Source organism: Microtus pennsylvanicus, chromosome 11 (genome assembly GCF_037038515.1).
Source record: "Microtus pennsylvanicus isolate mMicPen1 chromosome 11, mMicPen1.hap1, whole genome shotgun sequence".
Taxonomy (NCBI): domain Eukaryota; kingdom Metazoa; phylum Chordata; class Mammalia; order Rodentia; family Cricetidae; genus Microtus; species Microtus pennsylvanicus.
In genome coordinates this window covers 12310746-12333035 of record NC_134589.1, presented here as the reverse complement: position 1 = coordinate 12333035, position 22290 = coordinate 12310746, and the positions used below count along the sequence as shown (strand labels likewise).

Here is a 22290-nt window from a genome sequence, read left to right as displayed (position 1 = left end):
AGCCTATCCAGTAAGCCAAGCATCATTCACAAGAAGAGCAGACTTAGGATCTTCAACATTCAAAGAATCCCAGAGTTGGAAGAGAACTTGAAGCCTGCACTCCTACTCACTTCCTAGTAGGACGGGGAGGCTTTGCCCCAGGTCAGCTGGTGATGGGCGAGGGTCAGATGATCTGGACTTATACCACAAGGCGCACGTGATTGTAGCTGCCCCCACCTTTCAAAACCTGATCATTGCTTAACTGTCTGGAAAATCTTGTGTTGTTTCTCTGAACTCCGTGGTTGTCAAGGTAAACATCACCATTAGCCCCCACCCCGACCCTGTGACCATCTGAATTGTTCTGCATCAGTGGGAGGAGGGGTGGGGAGATAAAGAGGCCTATGGTCTTGGAAACTCGCTTGGGCTTGAATCGCAACTCAGCTACGTAATAGGGGCTGGAAACTTAGTTCTTCTGTGTTGGAAGGTGATAAACCCTCTTCATTGCAGGATGAGCAGGGTCACAAGGAGTCATTTAACAGACACCCACCCTGGAGCGTGTGACTTCTACCACTAACCCCCATGAGATTCTGTTTCTTTATTCATAGCAGAAGCAACCTGGGCATCCTTCTCCGAAGGGAGAACTAGGTTTAGACTGGAACAAGGCCTGGGAAGGACTTTCTTACAAAAGTGCCAGACAGACAACCCATGGCTGACCTCTGAGTGTCCTGAGCTCTTGTCTTGGGAAATTGCTCAGGGTTGGGGCTGTTAATGCTACTTTGGGCAAGACTTTCTGATAACTTTGGTGACTTGCTGCGGTATCCCTGGGCATAAAACTTGAGCTGGTGGTGGGGTGGTGGCTGAGTGCCACTCTCTTGTTTCCAGAGGTCTCAAAGTAAACTTTGTTGGGAAACTCTGTAAAAGTGACCGCTCCCTCCCCCACACTCCTCTGGGCTTTCTGTACAGGATTCCACAGCTTCCTCTTCCTCGCTTCCTGGAACGCTGCAGGGAACTGACTCTAGGAAGCCAGGCATAAGCCTTCCTGCAGCTGGAAGGGAGTTAGGTCTGTGAGTGATGAGGGTTGAGTCTCTTTGGACCACCTGTTCCTCCTGATCTAGGTTTCCTAGGAAACCCACACAGACCTGTAAGGCCATTCTCAAGAGCCCATAATAGAGAAAAGACAATGTTTTCGCGACGGGGTAGGACAAACAGTCCTGGGAGGCCTGCTTCCTTCTCCCCGAGCCAGCTTGCTACGTCAAGCCACGTGCTCTCTTCCCCTGTTCCCAGGGCCCCCTCCTCATCTTCCCTTTCCTCTCTTGGCTAGTCTGGCCAGCTCAGCTAATGAGATGAGGCAGTGTCTCCTGGAGTCATCTTTTTACCCTGTGCTAGAGTGAGGATGCTCTACTTGGCGTGGTTCCTGCCATCTTGGGATGAGGGGAAACTGAACAGGGGTGTGTGTGTGTGTGTGTGTGTGCGCGCGCGCGCGCGGGCAGATACAAATCAGGCTTACCTTACTGCAAGTTCCCAGACTCCCGCACCTGCCTGTGCAAGAATCCTGACTGCCAGCCTATCACATCTCCTTCCTGACTCTGGACCTGGCTCGCACCAGCCTCAGAATCTACACCTTGGTGTCGGCCCCCCCCCCCCCCATCTGACTGCTCCTCTGTCTGGAAAATCTTCCCTTGTTTTATTTGAAGAACAGAAGTGTTCCTTCCTCTCCCTTGGTGATGAGAAAACATTCTGCTAACTTGGCATCATCTGCACTTCTAAGAGACCTTGCTTGTCTGTAATCTGACCCTATCAGGCTGTTGCGTAACCCTCCCACTGGGACACAGACCTCTCTGCAGCCTGGGCCCCCTCTCCAGCGTGGGATTAAAGAGAAGGTGGGGGAAAGGTCAGAGATACTGTGTGTGTGAGCTGGTAGAGTTGGGACAAGGAATGTTAGCTGCTGGGTCCGGTCAGGATAGGGCTTTTGGTAGGAACCCTGTGGAAGCTGAAGCTTGTCTTTCCCCAGCCTTTGGACACTGGCGTGGTGGAATATTCCTGTTGTCATGCTTCAAACCACCTCAGTCCGGCCACAGTTCTGGGTCCCACTGAAGCTTGGCTTCTCTCTGCTTTTAGGAAACTAGTATTCTATGGGTATCCTAGGCCAAGGATAAGAATTTATGTTTAGGAAGGAAGCTCGCTTTTCTGGAAGGTTGTATAGGATGTCCTTCAGTGTGCTTTTCCAGGAATTGCACACGGAAATGCCAGTTTCGGACAAGCAAGCCAGATAAAGGGATACACAGTGGCACCTGTCAGCCGCAGGCAGAGATCTGGCAAGCTGACCTTGTCCATGCTGTTCCAAATTATTTAAGAAGGAGAGTGTTAGATATCCCAGGCCCTCCGAGGGCTGCTACATTCGTGTGCCAGCCACCAGGCGGGACCCCTGACGAGGATTTCCATCTGTAGGGATCTTGAGTTTTGCTTTGCCCACACCGGTGGCAGGTGCTGTGCCAAAGTGCCTTGCTCTGGACTTTGTATCCGTGATCTTATATAAGTGTTCCCGCAGCCCTGTGAGGGAAGTGTAGTCATTTTCTACTTTGTGGCTGAGAGATGAAGATCAAGGGAGCTCATGAATTCTGCCCAAGACTGTCTGGTTAAAGGAGTAGCTCTGGAGTCGCCCTACCCCTAATTGGACTTGGCTTTGTCCGGTTCTAAAGGTGTCCTCACCCTTCAGTTCATACTTCTCAAATTCTGGTCCTTAGATCATCGCTGGCATTAGAATCATCAATCTCATCTTCTGGAGGAAGAACCCAGGAATTGAAATTTTTGAAAAAAAAAACTTTTATATTTTGAGTATGTGTGTGCCCCTGTAGTACTAGGTGCACAGGTGGAGGTCACATGATAACTTGCAGGAGGCAGTGCTCTCCTCCCGCCATATGAATCCCGGGGATTGACTGTATTAGACTTGGCTACCATCGCCCTTAGCCACCGAGCTAGCTCTTGAGCTTCTGTGTGAAAATTCTTTGAACTGACACAGCGTGTGTGTTGGAAGTCAGAAGACGACCTTCAGGAGTTGGTTCTTTCCTTCCTTCCACCGTGTGGGTCGCAGGGATAGAACTCAGGTTGTCAGGAGTGTGGGCAAGCATCCCTGACCTCTGAGCCATCTCACTGGCTCAGGAATCCAAGTTTGCATGAGTTCTTGTCTGGCGATGCTATCGTGTGCAGGGGTGGGCACACCTCTCGCTGAGCTGCTTGCCCTCCTGACTCAGTGAGACGTGGCCACGGAGCTCTTTTCCAAGAAAGCCTGCTTGCGATCCCTAGGCGTAGGCAGAGGGAAGTGTTGGTCGGCTTGCCCCTGCCGTGATACACCGTGGAATGTCACTTCACTTCCGAGGCCAGGGAGGGAAGAACAAGAAAGCAAATTTATGAATCATGGTTCTGTTTATGTTTTGGTTGCTGAGGCTAAATATTTATTGCTTCAAGTAAGAGGCTCTGCTTTAATTAGAATCATAACTAACCACAAATGCATTGAAATACATTGTCGGGGTCATAGACAAGCATCTCCGGACAGAAAGCCAAATACAGCTCACACTTTTAAATGTCCCAGGGCCACAGGTCGAAGTAGTAAAGCTTATCTAAATTAACAGCTAGCTTTTGGAATCGAAAAGTGCTTAGAAGTTTTTATGGACTTATTTTTCTTGCTGTGACTTATCAGGTCGCATTCTCGTGCTGCTGCAGCAGAAGGGATAAAGGTGTGGTCCGCTTAAAGCACACAAGCCTGGGGAGATGGCTCAGTTAGTAAAGTGCTTGCCTTGCAAACACGAGGACCTGGATTATCCTAGGACCTATGTTAAAAAGCTGTACCCGATGGTTCATCTCAGTGCCGGGGAGCCAGAGACAAGTGGGGCCCTGAAGCTTGTACCTCTCTATATTACCTTCCGAGTTCCAGGTCAAGTGAGAGACCCTGTCTGAGAAAGCAAGGTTTACGACGCCGGAGGAAGATACCCAAGGCTGACCTTGAACTGCTAACCACCTCTTAAAGGCTTTAAAGTTGAGCCAGTGGGAAGGCAGAGGGAGGTCATCTGACCTGGGTCTTCAAATCTGAGGAGTTGCCTGCTGTGTGGTTAGAACACAGGCTGTTCTGGGAAAATGAAAGGTCTTCGGGGCGGTCTCTTCTACCCCGTCTAAGCTGGGCAAGCAGCTGCTGATGAGGTCTGAAGAGCCTGGTCCAAGTGTGGAACCAGAAAGTCAGCCAGCTCTTCAAGGAGCGGCAGGGAAGTGTGGGGGTGTGAATCACTGCAGGGCACCTAAGGCCACGGTTTATGCACCTAAGGTGCTACGGGTTGATGCTGAGTACAGAGCAAGGGTCAGATCTTGCTCTTTGCCCCCTCTTCCACGTGGTCCAGCCAGCGGCCTGCTCACAGATGGCATGCCGGTGTGGCCCTGTTTTGGAGAACACAAAGGACAAGGGAAGATGTCACAAAGAGTGAAAGGTCCGGGAGACAGAGGAAAAACCTGGGTGGTGACCGTACTTCTCTGACTCCCGGGCGATTAGATTAGGTAAGGAGAGTGAAGTCCCAGCCATGACTTCCTCTCTTCCTGACCTCCTCAAGATTTTAGGCCAACAAAAACTCAGTAGCTTGGCCTCCCGTGCTTCCGCCACAGCCAAAAAGTCTTTGCTTCCTGAAAATCCCCAGGTCCCCAGCATGATCAGGAAACAGTCCAGGTTTTACTAATTAAGTCAGATGTGAAAGGGGGAGAAATGGGTCACAGGTCAAGTCTACTGAGGAATTAATTAATTAATTAATTAATCAATTTTGAGAAAGCGTTTCTCTCTAACCCAGTCCGGCTTGGATTCCATTATCTATTCCAGGCCGGCCTTGAACTTGGAGTGATCTTTGCCTCTCAGATTTCCAAATGCTGGGTTTACAGGCACAGGCCATTGTGCCTGGTAGATTCTCTCCCTTGTTTGGACATTACAGCCTCTCAACGAGAGAAGGCTGCTTAGCTTCCCTGGGCCTCAAAAGCAAAACCAAACCAAGCCAAAACCAAAACCAAAAGTTGATCTCTGGCCTCCCACCTATCCTCGTGTACACGGACCTACATCCCCACACCGACCTCGACGTATGAACACTCACATACAAAAAAAATAAAAACAAAACAAAAGCACATAAGCTACATTTGGCTTTGAAGTGTATCGTGTTTGATTCTTGCCTGGGAATGAGTCCTGCCCAAGTTAACGTTACTGGGAGAGCTTCCTAAGACCTTGATGTGCTGCCTTCCCCGCTGTCAGGCCAGCCAATCACAGCCTCTAGGGAAGGGCTTTACTGTGTGGTTTTAAAGGAACCCACCATAATTCTGACATGCATTCAGGATGTGAATGGCTATGGGTCTGGATTTACTATTTAACTCAGCCAGGGCTGGTGGCACATTCCTGTTATCCCAGCTACTCAGGAGATTTGACAAATTGAGAGTAGCCTGGGCTGTGTAGTGAATTCAAGGCATTTTCGTGAGACCTGGTTTCAAAAATAAAAATAAAAAGAAGGGGCGAGGCTTGTGGATATAACTCAAACTCAGTGGTCAAGTACTTTCTAGCATAGCAAACTCCCCCAAAGTCAGACCTCAGGACTGAGACTATTAACCCCTTTGAGCTTTTCACTTTTCCCTATTAGAAAAAAACGGGGAGTATAGTATGTAGCGCAAAAGTTTGCCATACAAGGGCTGGGGAGATCCCAGCACTCGGGAGGCAGAGGCAGGTGGATCTTGTGAGTTCGAGACCAGCCTGGTCTACAAGAGCTAGTTCCAGGACAGGCTCCAAAACCACAGAGAAACCCTGTCTTGAAAACAAAACAACAAAAAAAAAAGGGGCTGGGGAGATGGCTCAGCTGATAAATATGTTTGCAGCCAAGCCTAAATACCTAAGTTTGATCCTCAGGACACACCTGATAAAGAATAGAACCAACTCCCAGAAGTGGTCCTCTGACCTCCACATGCAACCTTGGTACACACACACACACACACACACACACACACACACACACACACACAAATAAATGTGCAAAAGAATGTCATCCAAATCCAATGAAATAACGCAGGAAAGTACTTAGTCACATGCTTAGTTTGGTGCTTGGTAAAAAGGCTCCATTAATAGACAGTGTTATTGTTAGCGTTACTATTATCTTCAGCTTGGAATGGGGAATAAAATAGCTGCCGAGAGGCAGTTATTCTGGACTCTGTTCTTACTAGTAAAGATAAACCACACACACTCAAATGGTTGAATAAGCACAGATAGCTGACGCTCGCACCCCGCCCCTCAGGAGGCCGATGGAAGATACTTTTCTCCACTCCAAGCAGGGCTGGTGAGAAACGGGGGCTTGAAACAGTAATGTCCGTGTTGCTGGTGATAAAATGTTTAGTTTTGTAATGGCTTGCTCAAGCTTGGGATTCAAGCTAAATTCCTTTCGCATACAAATGCTGTGGAACTGGGGTCATATACAAGGCTGGAGTAAGTACTCATGTCTTTCAGTTAAAACTAGAACCTTAGGTGCAACTGGATTGGCTGAGTAGCTCCGCCCACATGGTCATATTGAGGGGCCTCTATGGGCGGATCCTGACTCTCAGTTGCTGAACTTTGCCATGTGTTGCCAGATCCCTTTGCTGCCGGCACAGCCCCTTCTAAGCCCTCCAGCTTCTGACCCTTTACTGAAAGATGACAAACACAACGAAACCGTTTCCACTGAGAATCCCCGGGGGAGGTCAGCCACCTGCAAAAGAGCTGCCCACAGTCTCACAGAAACAGGTGTCCCTTTGCTTGTCACAGAGCTGAGCCAGAGCACCTGCCTTCTGGGTGGAGATAGCGATTTACTTCTTAGATCAGAAGCCTTGGCCTGGCTTTAGCATCTGGCCTCAAAGGTTAATGAGCAGGCCCTTTGAATGTCATGCGCCATGGGCTGTCTATAAAAGGGCCCTGTCTTTCCACCCACTCATACCAAAAGCATCCATGCAAATGTTCCTCCCAGCGCTGGAAAGACCCCCAGACTCCCAAGCACACGTCTGCGCTCTGACTCGTTGCTCTGCCACAGTAACGGATTTTCTGTTCCACGTGTGTGGAGGGGTCTTGTTCTGTGTGTGTTTTAGGGGAGAGAAGGCTTCGGTAGAAAGTGTGCACTTGAGAAATTCTGGATTAGATCAAAGACCTTTCCAGTCTGTAGTGACTGAATTTAGTTGGTCGTCTTGAGCCCGACACGCTTGAACATAAACAGTCCATAGGGTGGGAGCTGTTTTGTGTTTTGCTTCTTCTGTCAACACTTGGGGGACTCCAGAGCTCCTTGTGTGCTGGTCCCAGGAATTTGGAGCACTTCCGGTCTGGTGTATTGAGCCAGGGACATCAAAGGTTCGGTCTGTGGCAGTGAGAGCACAGAGGGAGGAAGCCTTCATCTTGGTCACCTCGCCTCCCCACCCATGATTGCTTTTATTATTTACACCAGCCAAACTCGGGGAAGTTGCATGACCGCAGTGTGTGTGTGAGCCACATACAGCGCTTGCCTTGGAAGAACTTCTTACACGCGAACCTTGTGGAATCCCTGGCCTCTGGCTCAACTGGGGATGAGGGTGGGGTGTGTGTGTGTGTGTGTAGGAGTGGCGGAGCCCGTCATGGTTAATTCAATGCAACATGTGTATTCAGGATGTTTTCTTAAAACATGACCTCATCTCTTCCAGCCCACGGACTGTCTATTGGTGGTCACTTTTAACTTGACTACAAAAATAATGTCTCCCATTACCAACGTGACAGTTCAGAGAGTGCACATGGGCTGTTCTTACCTCCCCGCCAAGAGGCAAACACTCGGGAAGATGACTGATACTGTTTCATCAGGACCCATTAATTCAAGGAAAAACAAAGCAAAACCAAATCAATCCACACGAGATCAGTCAGGCACGGGGTAGTTTGAACAGCTGAGGAAGCCCCCACTTCCAAAGAACTGTAGTTTTGCTTTAATTGTTTTTCGGCTCTGGAAATTGAACCAAGGGCTTCATAATGGGGGATGTGTGAACAACTTGGAGGGGTTTGTGCTCACTTTCTGTTCATCAGACAGGCAGATGATCAACTAGAGGACAAATTCATTTATTCAACAAAGATGCTTCAAGAGCCTAGGATGTCTTGAGTCTTGTAGTGCAGGGACACTTGAGAAGTAAAGGATAAAATGAAAGTTTCTTTCTTTCTTTTTTTTTTTTTTTGGCTTTTCAAGACAGGGATTTCTCTGCAGCTTTGGTATTTGTCCTGGAACTAGCTCTTGTAGACCAGACTGGCGTCGAACTCACAGAGATCCGCCAAAAATATAAAGGCATACGCCACCACCGCCCAGCTAAAATAAAAGTTTAAAGTGGGGACTGTCACAAGAGGAACAGGGCTCTGTCTATATATGTTAAGTCCAGTAAAATCAAAACACATACTGAAAGTTTTTAACTAGTTGGGGGATAAATAGCTGGACAGTAAAATATTTTATTTTTTTATAAAAAGCCAGTTCCTTGTTGAAATTGTTGGACACCCTTGGAGAGGTACTGTTCTCCCACAGGCTAGCTCTTAGCTGACAAAGAAATCTCGAGTTACTGATAGTCATGAAACAACTGCTTCTTCTCATAGGCGGAAGTTCAGCCAAGCAGACCACCTGGGAAGGTGGGCATCGTGTTCCAGCACTGGCTTACTGGCCTGGCAGAATTCCAGCCAATGTCACAAGCACTGCCTTGCTAAGGTAGGAAATCTGCATGGGTTTAGCTGTGGGAGTGTAGAGCCGGAGCTGATGGGGACACGTGGGTCGCTGAAGATCCTGGGAGAATCATTGCTCGCTAGTTTACCTGTGTTAGCCAGGGATTCTACATACGCCTGCGCTCTGATAGCAGCTGTGTGGATGGGTCTATACAGCAATTCCTTATGGGAAAGCAGGCTGCAGTGGTCCTGAGCTCATCCCTTGGGGATGAGAGTTGAGTAAACAAGGGGCCTTGCTGGTCCCTAGCCCTCGGCATTAGTTCTTAGCAGTGTGTGCTGAAGAGAAAAGCAGGCAAAGATGGCAGTCACAGTGAAGGTCCTGTAAACTCTAATTATTCGTCCCTGGGATTAGGGTGGATATCCTAGGTGACTCAGAAAACCTTTACATCACTGGTAATCAAATGTACCCAAGATGAGGTACAGACAGCTGAATGTCCTGGAGCCAGGAAGGAGACAGAGGGCCCCAGTGGACCAAGAGGGAAAGAATGAATCCTTAGATGAGGATGTCAGGCATGCAGCCTCCAGTCATAGGGCCTCTAGAAACATCGTTCATCTGGAGCACTGTGTGTGTGCATCTCTCCACTGTGTGTGTACATCTCTCCACCGTGTGTACATCTCTCCACTGTGTGTACATCTCTCCCCTGTGTGTACATCTCTCCCTGTGTGTACATCTCTCCACCATGTAACATCTCTCCCCTGTGTGTACATCTCTCCACCGTGTGTACATCTCTCCACCATGTGTACATCTCTCCACCATGTGTACATCTCTCCCTGTGTGTACATCTCTCCACCGTGTGTACATCTCTCCACCGTGTGTGTACATCTCTCCACCATGTGTACATCTCTCCACCATGTGTACATCTCTCCACCATGTGTACATCTCTCCCTGTGTGTACATCTCTCCACCGTGTGTACATCTCTCCACCGTGTGTACATCTCTCCACCATGTGTACATCTCTCCACCGTGTGTGTACATCTCTCCACCATGTGTCCATCTCTCCACCATGTGTACATCTCTCCCTGTGTGTACATCTCTCCACCGTGTGTACATCTCTCCCTGTGTGTACATCTCTCCACCGTGTGTGTACATCTCTCCCCTGTGTGTACATCTCTCCACCATGTGTACATCTCTCCCCTGTGTGTACATCTCTCCACCATGTGTACATCTCTCCACCATGTGTACATCTCTCCCTGTGTGTACATCTCTCCACCGTGTGTACATCTCTCCACCATGTGTACATCTCTCCACCATGTGTACATCTCTCCACCGTGTGTACATCTCTCCACCATGTGTACATCTCTCCCCTGTGTGTACATCTCTCCCCTGTGTGTACATCTCTCCACCGTGTGTACATCTCTCCACCATGTGTACATCTCTCCACCATGTGTACATCTCTCCCCTGTGTGTACATCTCTCCACCATGTGTACATCTCTCCACCATGTGTACATCTCTCCCCTGTGTGTACATCTCTCCACCATGTGTACATCTCTCCACTGTGTGTACATCTCTCCCCTGTGTGTACATCTCTCCCTGTGTGTACATCTCTCCACCATGTGTACATCTCTCCCTGTGTGTACATCTCTCCCCTGGGTGTACATCTCTCCCTGTGTGTACATCTCTCCACCATGTGTACATCTCTCCCTGTGTGACATCTCTCCACTGTGTGTACATCTCTCCACCATGTGTACATCTCTCCACCATGTGTACATCTCTCCACCATGTGTACATCTCTCCCTGTGTGTACATCTCTCCCCTGTGTGTACATCTTTCCACCATGTGTACATTTCTCCACCGTGTGTACATCTCTCCCCTGTGTGTACATCTCTCCACTGTGTGTACATCTCTCCACCGTGTGTACATCTCTCCCTGTGTGTACATCTCTCCCTGTGTGTACATCTCTCCACCGTGTGTACATCTCTCCACCATGTGTACATCTCTCCACCATGTGTACATCTCTCCCTGTGTGTACATCTCTCCCCTGTGTGTACATCTCTCCCCTGTGTGTACATCTCTCCACTGTGTGTACATCTCTCCCCTGTGTGTACATCTCTCCACCATGTGTACATCTCTCCACCGTGTGTACATCTCTCCACCGTGTGTACATCTCTCCACTGTGTGTACATCTCTCCACCATGTGTACATCTCTCCCCTGTGTGTACATCTCTCCCCTGTGTGTACATCTCTCCCCTGTGTGTATATCCTTCCCCTGTGTGTACATCTCTCCACCGTGTGTACATCTCTCCACCGTGTGTACATCTCTCCACCATGTGTACATCTCTCCACCGTGTGTACATCTCTCCCCTGTGTGTACATCTCTCTACTGTGTGTACATCTCTCCCTGTGTGTACATCTCTCCAGCGTGTGTACATCTCTCCACCGGGTATGTGACATCTCTCCCTTGTATTAAGGCAAATGGATAAGGGTGGTTTCTTGGCAGAAAATCTTGCTGTGAAGGATCTCTGGGAACATTGCCATGGAATCTAAGGAACCCTGACTTATTGCTGGGATCCCTTACATAGTCATTAGAAAAGTGTTTATTTATATATTTGGTGTATGTCTGTACATGCATGTGTATAGAGAGGTCAGAAGTTAGTCACTGGAGTCATTTTTCTGAAGCCATCCAGCTTGTGTTTTGTTCTGTGATTTTCTTTAATTTTCAAGATTTGCATGTGTGAGAGGGCTCTGCCTGCCTTCGTGCCTTTCATGTTTTCCATGTACGTACAGTGCTGTGGAGGCCAGAAGATGACATCAGAGCTGATCTCCTAGAACTGGAGTTACAGGCAGTTGTGAGCCATCATGTGGGGGCTGGGACCCGAGTGCAGGTCATTCGTAAGAGCAGTGAGTGCTCTTAACCACTGAGCCCTTTCTCTAGCTCCTCCCCTTTCTCTTTGAGACAGGGTCTCACTATAATCTGAAGGTTCAATGATTTGGTTAGGTTACCTAGCCAGCAAGCCCCAGGGATGCTTCTGTCTTCGCCTACCCATCACTGAGATTACGAGTGCAGGCTGCTATACCCAACTTTTTACATGGCTGCTGGGAATCGAACTCAGGTCTTCACACCTTGGTGGCCAGCACTTTACCAACCGCACCATCTCCCAAGCCCGACTTCTTACTGATCCAGCTGGATCATTCCTGTCTGGTTCTGCCTTGGATTCACCAACACAGCAGTCACCACAGATGTGCTTATGTGTTCTGAGTGGTACCGTTTGCCTGGCTAAGGGGTTCTTTGGCACCAACCTGATAGGTTCTGGCAGGAGAATAGTGCCAACTGGGGGAAAGCAAGCATCACCCGCACCCTCTGACATCTCCAGATCCAGCGGGGAGAAAGGGCTAAAACCGCAGCCAGGGACAGGAGGGGTGGCAGTTCTGACAGCCACAGAAATAGGCCAGTAGGCATCACCCCTGCCAGGCCTCCGGTGCCTCAAGGGTTGCGGGTCATCCCTGTGCTATCAGGAGGGCGCAGTGTGCAGTTCGAGGGAGCCAGCAGGTGTGATAACAACCACGCAGCTTGGAATCTGTGATGCCAGGCTGGCTGGAAGAAGGCCAGGAGGGCTGCTTTTGTAGATGTGACTTGGGCAGGTCCGGGTTGCTTTTCAAGGGCTGGGGGCAAGTGCTGGGCTACACATGCACCATTAGCTCCATCGACTCTGCAGGCCTTGGTTTTCCAGTGCTGTGTTTTCATCTGAGCACGGTGTGTGTACCTGCCACCAGCTCCTGCACCGCTATGAACTACCGTCTCATTGACAGTCAGGGGACAGTGACTGGGCTGTAGTTTGGAGACTAAAGAGACTTCTTGGCATAGATAGCACTTTTCTGGGGGCCTCCAGTATTTTATCAGAAGAAAACAAGAGGAGCCTCTCAGGGTATTTTTGGTGTGAAGTTAGTCTGATGGCAGTCGGGGTTTCTCTCTCCTGTTCTTCTCCCATGTCAATCATGCAGGTGACTGGGTGGGGCTTCTTTTTGCCTTTTTCCTGTGGCCCCCTCAGGCCAGACCCAAAGGGAACATGATTTTGATCCATGTTCTCGAACGGAGTGCTCCCGTTTCTTTTCATGGGAGTCCAAGCTTGTTACCTAGATTTAGCACTTTATCCTTTGAGGAGCAAGACCTTCTACAGTAGGGGTCACTTCTCTGTGGCCAGGGTTCTTTCAGCTTCTATTCAAACAGCCCACGAAATGGTGGCATCTTAAAGTGGTCAAGTTGACCTACACGCTGTCATGAATACAGAAAAGTTTTAAAGACAGTTTCCAGGGAGATATGTGCAGGAAGCGCCGAGGGGGCTCAGCTTACAAAGGTGCTTGCTGCTAAGCCTGGTGAACTGAGTTCCATCCCCGTTCCCACAGGCGGTAGGAGAGAGCTGACTCCTGTAAGTTGCCCTCTGACCTCTCCATGCACACTGTAGCGCTGGTGTGCCCCCCACATAATACAATAAACAAACAGACATAATAAAAAATTTAATTGAAAAAGAATGTGCTGGGGATGGGCTGAGAGATCGCTCAGTGGTTAAGAGCACTGGCTGCTCTTCCAGAGAACCTGAGGTCAATTACCAGCAACCACATGGTAACTCACAACCATCTCTAACAGGATCTGATGCCCTCTTCTGGCATAAAGTTGTACATGCAGACAGAGCATTCATATACATAAAAGAAAAAAAAAAGAATGGGCTGGGGGCATTTAGCAGGAACCTCATTGGCTATCTTTTAGAGGCACCCAGTGTTAATATTTGGATGTGTGCCCCAGTGGTATAATGATATTTTAGAAAGAGCTTGCACACGACTGCCCCTCAAAGCCTGAAGACGTGATTACCAAATGAAGACAACCCATTATTATTTTTTTATATTTATTTATTGTGTATACAGTGTTCTGTCTGCATGTATGCCTGCAGGCCAGAAGAGGGTGCCAGACCTCATTACAGGTGGTGGTGAGTAACCTTGTTGTTGCTGGGAATTAAACTCAGGACCCCCGGAAAGAACAGTCAGTGCTCTTAACCGCTGAGCCATCTCTCCAGCCCGACAACCCATTATTAAACAAATATTTTATTGCTGGTTGGTGAAGCGTTGCCCTGGAGACTAGGGAAGTAGTCATGAGCAGGTCAGCTTGGAAGGTCTTGATTTTGAGGAGTCAACTTTCCTTCAGAAGAATGGCTTTGGAGGCAAGTAGAAAAGTTGTGATACTTTTACCCTACAATTCTAGTGAAGGGTTTTCCAAACTTAACATTGTGTATTTTGAGCCAGGTAATTCTTTGCTGTGTGTGTGTGTGGGGGGGGGTCTGTCCTATGCATTGTGGGATGTTTAGCACAATGCCTGGCTTTTTCCTGGCAACTGTTTATGACAACCAAGGTTTCCCCAGGCAGTGCCTCATGTCCCCTGGAAGGACAAAAAAAAACCCAAAAAACAAAACAACAACAACAACAAAACACTAGTTGAGAACCACAGCTTGAGTAAAATTTCTCTTAGATTTTTGAAAGAAGGTGAGGAAGGTTCTGCTCTCTGCCCGAGATGGGCATCTCCATTCTTGTTCTGGAAGGAGGACCACACCTGACTCTGTGCCAGAGATGGGAGTCTCCATCCCTGTTCTGGATGCCCACACCTGGCTCTGTGCCTGAGATGGGAGTCTCCATCCCTGTTCTGGATGGAGACCCACACCTGGCTCTGTGCCTGAGATGGGAGTCTCCATCCCTGTTCTGGATGCCCACACCTGGCTCTGTGCCTGAGATGGGAATCTCCATCCCTGTTCTGGATGCCCACACCTGGCTCTGTGCCTGAGATGGGAATCTCCATCCCTGTTCTGGATGGAGACCCACACCTGGCTCTGTGCCTGAGATGGGAATCTCCATTCTTGTTCTGGATGGAGACCCACACCTGACTCTGTGCCTGAGATGGGAGTCTCCATCCCTGTTCTGGATGCCCACACCTGGCTCTGTGCCTGAGATGGGAATCTCCATTCTTGTTCTGGATGGAGACCCACACCTGGCTCTGTGCCTGAGATGGGAGTCTCCATCCCTGTTCTGGATGCCCACACCTGGCTCTGTGCCTGAGATGGGAATCTCCATCCCTGTTCTGGATGCCCACACCTGGCTCTGTGCCTGAGATGGGAATCTCCATCCCTGTTCTGGATGCCCACACCTGGCTCTGTGCCTGAGATGGGAATCTCCATCCCTGTTCTGGATGCCCACACCTGACTCTGTGCCTGAGATGGGAATCTCCATCCCTGTTCTGGATGCCCACACCTGGCTCTGTGCCTGAGATGGGAATCTCCATCCCTGTTCTGGATGCCCACACCTGGCTCTGTGCCTGAGATGGGAGTCTCCATCCCTGTTCTGGATGGAGACCCACACCTGGCTCTGTGCCTGAGATGGGAATCTCCATCCCTGTTCTGGATGCCCACACCTGGCTCTGCCTGAGATGGGAGTCTCCATCCCTGTTCTGGATGGAGACCCACATCTGGCTCTGTGCCTGAGATGGGAATCTCCATCCCTGTTCTGGAAGGAGACCCACACCTGGCTCTGTGCCTGAGATGGGAGTCTCCATCCCTGTTCTGGATGGAGACCCACACCTGACTCTGTGCCAGAGATGGGAGTCTCCATCCCTGTTCTGGATGCCCACACCTGGCTCTGTGCCTGAGATGGGCATCTCCATCCCTGTTCTGGATGCCCACACCTGGCTCTGTGCCTGAGATGGGAGTCTCCATCCCTGTTCTGGAAGGAGACCCACACCTGGCTCTGTGCCTGAGATGGGAATCTCCATCCCTGTTCTGGAAGGAGACCCACACCTGGCTCTGTGCCTGAGATGGGAGTCTCCATCCCTGTTCTGGAAGGAGACCCACACCTGGCTCTGTGCCTGAGATGGGAATCTCCATCCCTGTTCTGGAAGGAGACCCACACCTGGCTCTGTGCCTGAGATGGGAGTCTCCATCCCTGTTCTGGATGCCCACACCTGGCTCTGTGCCTGAGATGGGAGTCTCCATCCCTGTTCTGGATGGAGACCCACACCTGGCTCTGTGCCTGAGATGGGAATCTCCATCCCTGTTCTGGAAGGAGACCCACACCTGACTCTGTGCCTGAGATGGGAATCTCCATCCCTGTTCTGGATGGAGACCCACACCTGGCTCTGTGCCTGAGATGGGAATCTCCATCCCTGTTCTGGAAGGAGACCCACACCTGGCTCTGTGCCTGAGATGGGAGTCTCCATCCCTGTTCTGGATGCCCACACCTGGCTCTGTGCCAGAGATGGGAGTCTCCATCCCTGTTCTGGGAGGAGGACCACACCTGTCAAGAGCAGGAGTTGGCTGAACTGATAAGAAGATCTTGCAGCAATCTCATTGGAAAAACAGCTGGAACTGCAGAGAAGCCCCAAGCTACCCTAGGGAGCCCTGCTGATACTAGTAAGACAGTGGTTCTATGGAAGGGATGAAGGTCAGCAGATTCTGTCTTGTCTGTAGGCATAGAATTGGGTCCAGATGCAGAAGCTCTTAAGTCCTTGTCCACGTCTTATCCTGTGGTCTATATGATACATCCTAGGTGGTACCCAGCCACGCATCCCCTTTCAAGGCCATCTGCTCTCTCCTGGGTCTGGCAGTGGTGAGTGTTTAGGGGGAAGGGTCAAGGTCTCTTACCTGCCTCCAGAGATGCTGTCCATAAGAGACATTTGTCATTTGTTGTCTAATATCCTCTGATGCTCTAGGACCCTCTTTCTCTGAGGTAGGTGCTTTTAGGGCTATGCTTGCCTGTAGAAGAGACTCAAGGGGGGGGGAGGTGCAGAGGTACTGGGGTGGGCTGCCAGTCAAATGTGAACACAGGCTAGCCCCTGAAGCCTCTGCAGTGTGACTAAGACCAGGAAGGGGTGGATACCTAGCCTTTTCGGGATAATGAGAGGGAATACCAATACCGGAAGAAAATTAGAATGAAATGCTAAAAAAGAACCTGTTTCTGTGTTCTAGGGATAGTTCATTCCTCCACTGGAGGTGGTTCCGTTCTCATCTCTTCTATTCCTGGCACCTTTCCATTCCTACCTCTTTCCCTCCCGGGGGAGAGACGATGAGAGTCACTCCTTGATCCTGGTCCAAGTATGCTTTGCCCTTCCCCAATACTCCACTTCTCTCTTTCCATCTTTGGGTCAGATTTCCCCAGTTCATTACCCTTAGCTTCTAGGAAACCTTCCTTCCTATCCTTTCCCTGGCCATTGTGACATCTTCATTCCTGCCCACCCAACCTTGGATCCCAGGGCTGTTCTACCAGAAGGAAGCCTCCCCCTTCATCTGACCCTTTAGCTTTCTCCCTGCTGGTATATCTTGGGACCCAGCAGGCAGAACCCTTCTGCACCCTCACCATCACCACCCAGTCTCTACTCCCGTGACTCCTCGCTTGGATAAGAGCACCAACCGGTTGGATGGGATAACACAAGTCTAAGATCCCAGCTCCTTGGGAGGAGTGAGATAGGAGAACAATTGCTTGAATTTAGGAATCCAAGCAACCTGGATCACATAGCGAGATCTTATCTTTAAAAAAAAACAGTATACAGAAACACATACATCCCCTATGAACAAACTTCAGAGAAACATGAAAAAAGAAAATAGTTTCGTAAGGATGGAAGATGCAGATGGTATCCCCCTGCCTGCTGCCTGGCCAACCTTTCACTCACTGGGAAGATCCCTCTGTCTCAAGCCTCTCCTTTCATGAGTGAGCCCTGCCTTCTTCTCTTACTATCAGAGGGTCTCTGGAGGTGGTGCATTGGGGGGCAGAAACCCACTTAGACATCAGGCCCATGAAGCACAGTGCCAGAACCCATAAAATATTTACACGAGGGGTCCAGGCATGCAGCTCAGATGGTAGAGTGATTGCCTAGCACGCTTGAAGCCCAGGGCCTGATCCCCAACACTGCATACACAGGGTGTGGTAGCATGTGCCTGTGATCCCAGCACTCTAGAGGTCAGCCTTGGACACATGGCAGTCTTGTCTTTAGACAAGAGAAAAAAATCCTTGGGGCTGGGAGATTTGTTACTGGGTAGGAAAGCTGGTACAGCACAGGACCCGAGTTTGAATCCCCAGAACCCACATAAAAATCCTGGAATAGCTGAATGCATGCCTCTAACCCCGGCGCTCTGGGGGATGGGGACAGTAGGATCATTGAGGCTTGTCGGCTACCAGCCTCCCTCCGGATTCCGTGAGAGGCCCTGTCTCTAGGGTCTGCGTAGAGAGTGATAGATCAGGACACAAAACATCCTGTTCTGTGTCCTGGCGTATGTGCTGAGTGTGCATCTGCACATAAATGTACATACACCAATACTCCCCTCTCTCACACACATGTAAAACAAAGAAGAAAGGAAGAGAAAAATACTTTAAAGTGGAATAAAATGGTTTATTATATATTTGATATATTTTTCTTTATGTCAATAGCTATAAAATGTAATTTCTTTCTTTTTATTTCTGACATTTAAAAATTCTGCCTATGGGGCTGGAGAGATGGCTCAGAGGTTAAGAGCACTGCCTGCTCTTCCAAAGGTCCTGAGTTCAATTCCCAGCAACCACATGGTGGTTCACAACCATCTGTAATGAGATCTGGTGCCCTCTTCTGGCCTGCAGGCATACACACAGACAGAATATTGTATCCATAATAAATAAATAAATGTTTTAAAAAAAAATTCTGCCTATGCGACCCAGCAGTTTTGGCACACGACTTTAATCCCAATACTCGGGAGGCAGAGGTAGGCAGATCTCTGTGAGTTCGAGGCCAGCCTGGTCTACAGAGCAAGTTTCAGTACAGCCAGGGCTACACAGAGAAATCCTGTCTTGAAAAACAAAAGAACAAAACCAAAAAACTCTGTGTGTGTGTGTGTGTGTGTGTGTGTGTGTGTGTGTGTGTGTGGTGTGTGTGTGTGTGTGGTGTGTGTGTGTGTGTGTATGTGTGTGTGTGTGTATGCGTGTGCACACATGCACACGCTTGTGAGTGCGCGTGTTCACAGAGGATGGAGTTCCAGGGAGTTGTGGGCTGTATGATGTGGGTGCCGGGAGCCGAACTCAGATCCCCTGCAAGAGCTGAGCCCTCTTCCCAGCCCCTCTTTTTTAATTAGAAGAAGAAACCTGTGAAAGCAAAAATGCCCACCCAGCTGAGAAAAAGCTGAGCATCAGAAGAAACATGCTGGACAGGCAGCAGGTTTGGGGTTTTCTTTTGTGTTTGTTTTATCTCTTCAAGGTTTCAAAGACTTTCAGGACCTGTTTCTTGGGTTAAGACTGAGGTCTGGAGGGTCACAAGGAGCCTCGGTAGGACAGATCTGCCCTCCAGGTTCACGTGCAGGAAAGCCCAGCGTTGGGTCGGTGTGTTCCAGGAAGCGCTTCCCTGTCCCAGGGCTAACCTCAGGGGCTGGGCTTCTGCCATCCTTTGAGGAATGGCTTTCTGACAGCCCGGCATGCCCGTGCTGGACTGAGCTACCTTGAGCAGTGGGAGTCGCCAGACCTGTTGAAGAAGTTTCTTTTGTGGGTGAGAGTTCTCTTGGAGTTCTGGGGAGACTAGAAACCTCTGAAGGACATGCCAGACTGTCACACTGGGATTCCCTGAGCCTTAGCTTTAGTTTAGTGCTGTGTAGGTAGGATGCCAAACCTCACGATGCAGAGGAAGAAAAAGACGGAGGAGAGAAAGTATGTAATTCATTCTGAAAGTTCAGTGCCAGGTCTGTTTCCCTGGTTGGGCCTGTCTGTGATGCTGATGTCTCTTATGATGAACAAAGAAAGCCTACAGTCCACTTCAAATTTGTGTGAGTGAGTATGTGAGTGTGTGTATGTGAATGTGTTCGTGAGTGTATGTGTGTCTGAGTGTGTGTGTGTGTGTGTGTATGCTCTTGTGTATGGAGGCCAGAGGACTCCTGTTGTTCCTCAAGCACTGGCCTAAAACTCATCAATTAAACTAGGCTGACTGGCCCATGAGATCTGGGGATCCACCCATCTCCACCTCCCCAGTGCTGGGAGGACTCTGCTGCCCAGATTTCTGTAAACATGCATTCTGGGAATCAAACACGCGTCTTTGTACTTGCAAGGCAAACACTTTTGTGGCTGAGCTATCTCCCCAGACCATTTCACAAAATCTAATACGGTGTGTGTGTATGTGTGTGTGTGTGTTGGTCAAGAGGTGGCGTATTGGTCAAGAGTGTTTGTTAAACAATCAAGAAGACTGGGCTTTCGAAGCCAGCACCCACATAACAAGCTGGATACCCCACGAATGCCTGTAACCCCAACTCCACGGTGGGTGGGGTGAGACAGAGAATGAGGAGAATCACTAGGGTTTGCTGACTTACTTCCAGACTTGCAGAAAACACACCAGCCCTGGGTTCAGGGAGAGACGCTGCCTCAAAGGAATAGAGAGTGACAGAGGAGGGCAGCCAACACCTTTTACCAGCTTTGTGTGCATACAGGTGTGTAGACATCTCCGTACATGTGCTCGTAGGCACGCAAATTAAAACGATCCATTGTAGAGTGTAGATCCTGTTTTTCTTGCTTATGGGTTTGATACTGTTCTCTCTTAGGGGTACAGTTGAGAGAGAGAGCGAGCATGAGTTCTAACAAACAGCCTTTTCAGACCACGCTGTCGATAGATCTCTTTGCTTCCTGGCTTGTGGCAGGGACCGCGGACTCTGGACAGGTTTCCAGACTGTTCTGTACCCTGCTGAGTGCTGACTCTGTGTGCCTTGACTGCACACCAGTGAGGGATGCCAGCTCCGGGAGTGCCTATCTCAAGAGATAAGCCACCAGCCTCGTGAACTGTGAAAGCTGCGGGCAAACAGAAACACTTTGTCCCACAGTCAACGAGAAATTCTGCCGCAGGTCATAGGCAGAACCCTGGAGAGGGGAAGGAGCTGGGCCAATTGGAGACGTTACACACGTGGCAGGTCCTTTCTGTAGCCTCTGTGGGAGGCAGAGAGCCACTCCCTAGAACTTAGAGTGGATAAATTGGGAAGACATGGCCCTGAGAGCTTTCCCACCCGTGATCCTGAATTCTGATGCTGTCCCAGCCTCAGGATGGGACATCTTTTCTGGGAGAGTCTAACCCATGGCCCAAACCCCTGGCTATGGCAAGTCCCACTGTCTCTCAGGTCCTTTGGCTCTTAAACTGCTCTGTGGAAAGGGCAACTCTTCCCGATGACCTGCTCCCATCTCGTGACATGAATACAGTAGCTTTTGGGAGATAGGCATAGGAATTCCATGTGACTTAAAAAAAAAAAATCACACGACACAAGTCCATAATCTTAGCCCTCAGAAAGTGGAGGCGAGAGGATCAGGACTTCAAGGCTGATCCGGGTGTGTGAAACACAGTCTTGACAAACAAACAAACAAAACAGAAAGGAATAAAATCCCATTAACAAGACCCACCCAAAGTGTTAATAGCGGGTGGGGCCAGAGAGATGGCTCAGTGGGTAAAGTCCTTGCAGGCAAGGCCTGAGTTTGGATCCCAGCACCTGTGGTCAAGCTGGACACCAAGGTATATTCGGAAACCCTTGCTAGAGGATAAAGGATCCTGGGGACTCATTGGCCAGCCAAGCTGAAGTATCGAGAGACCCTGTCTCAGAAAACAAGATGCGGAGTGACAGAGGAAGATGTCTGATGTTAACCTCTGACCTCCACACATGTACACGTGGACAAGCACACACATGCATATACTGCACACACAGAATTTGAATTCTTCTATCATCTATCTATCTATCTATCTATCTATCTATCTATCTATCTATCTATCATCTCTCTATCATCTATCAATCAATCTATCAATTAATCTATCTATCTGTCATCTATCTATCATCTCTCTATCATCTATCTATCTCTCTATTATCTATCATCTATCAATTAATCTATCTGTCATCTATCTATCATCTATCTATCTATCATCTATCATCTATCTATCATCTATCTATCTATCTATCATCTATCATCTATCATCTCTCTATCATCTATCAATCAATCAATCAATCATCTATCAATTAATCTATCTATCTGTCATCTATCTATCATCTGTCATCTATCTATCTATCTATCTATCTATCTATCTATCTATCTATCTATTATCTATATTTCATGTGCATTGGTGGTTTGCCTGTATGTATGCCTGATGAGAGCATCAGATCTCCCGGAAGTGGAGTTAGAGTCGGTTGTGAGCTGCCATGCGGATGCTGGGAATTGAACCTAGGTCCTCTGGAAGGACAGCCAGTGCTCTTAACTGCTGAGCCATCTCTTCAGTTCCCAGAATTTGAATTCTTAAAAAAAATTAACAGTAGTTACTCAATGAACTAGTTATGTATTATTTTCTCTTTCTATGTCTGTATGTTCTAACTTTTCCCCAATGTTTTGTAATGGACAAAAAAAAAAAAGAGTTAAAGCCAAGTCTTGGAAGTGGAGTATTTTATATGTCATAACTAAAATGTGACATGCTTCAGCTAAAGATTAGCTATTCCTGAGAAAGAGAGACTCAGGCAACAAAAAGCGAAGCAAAGCCGGGCGGTGGTGGCGCACGCCTTTAATCCCAGCACTAGGGAGGCAGAGGCAGGCAGATCTCTGGGAGTTCGAGGCCAGCCTGGTCTACAA

The 22290-nt window shown here is 49.0% G+C and overlaps 1 protein-coding gene across 5 annotated transcripts in view; it reads left to right on the top strand.

The window, feature by feature from the left end:
* The window catches only part of Arsg (arylsulfatase G), a 131666-nt gene that overhangs the window by 95693 nt on the left and 13683 nt on the right, over positions 1 to 22290 (top strand). For all 5 annotated transcript variants that reach the window (XM_075990261.1, XM_075990259.1, XM_075990262.1 and 2 more), the window contains one exon: positions 8603 to 8711. In XM_075990261.1, the coding sequence (XP_075846376.1) occupies positions 8603 to 8711 (109 nt within the window). The remainder of the gene's footprint in view (positions 1 to 8602; positions 8712 to 22290) is intronic.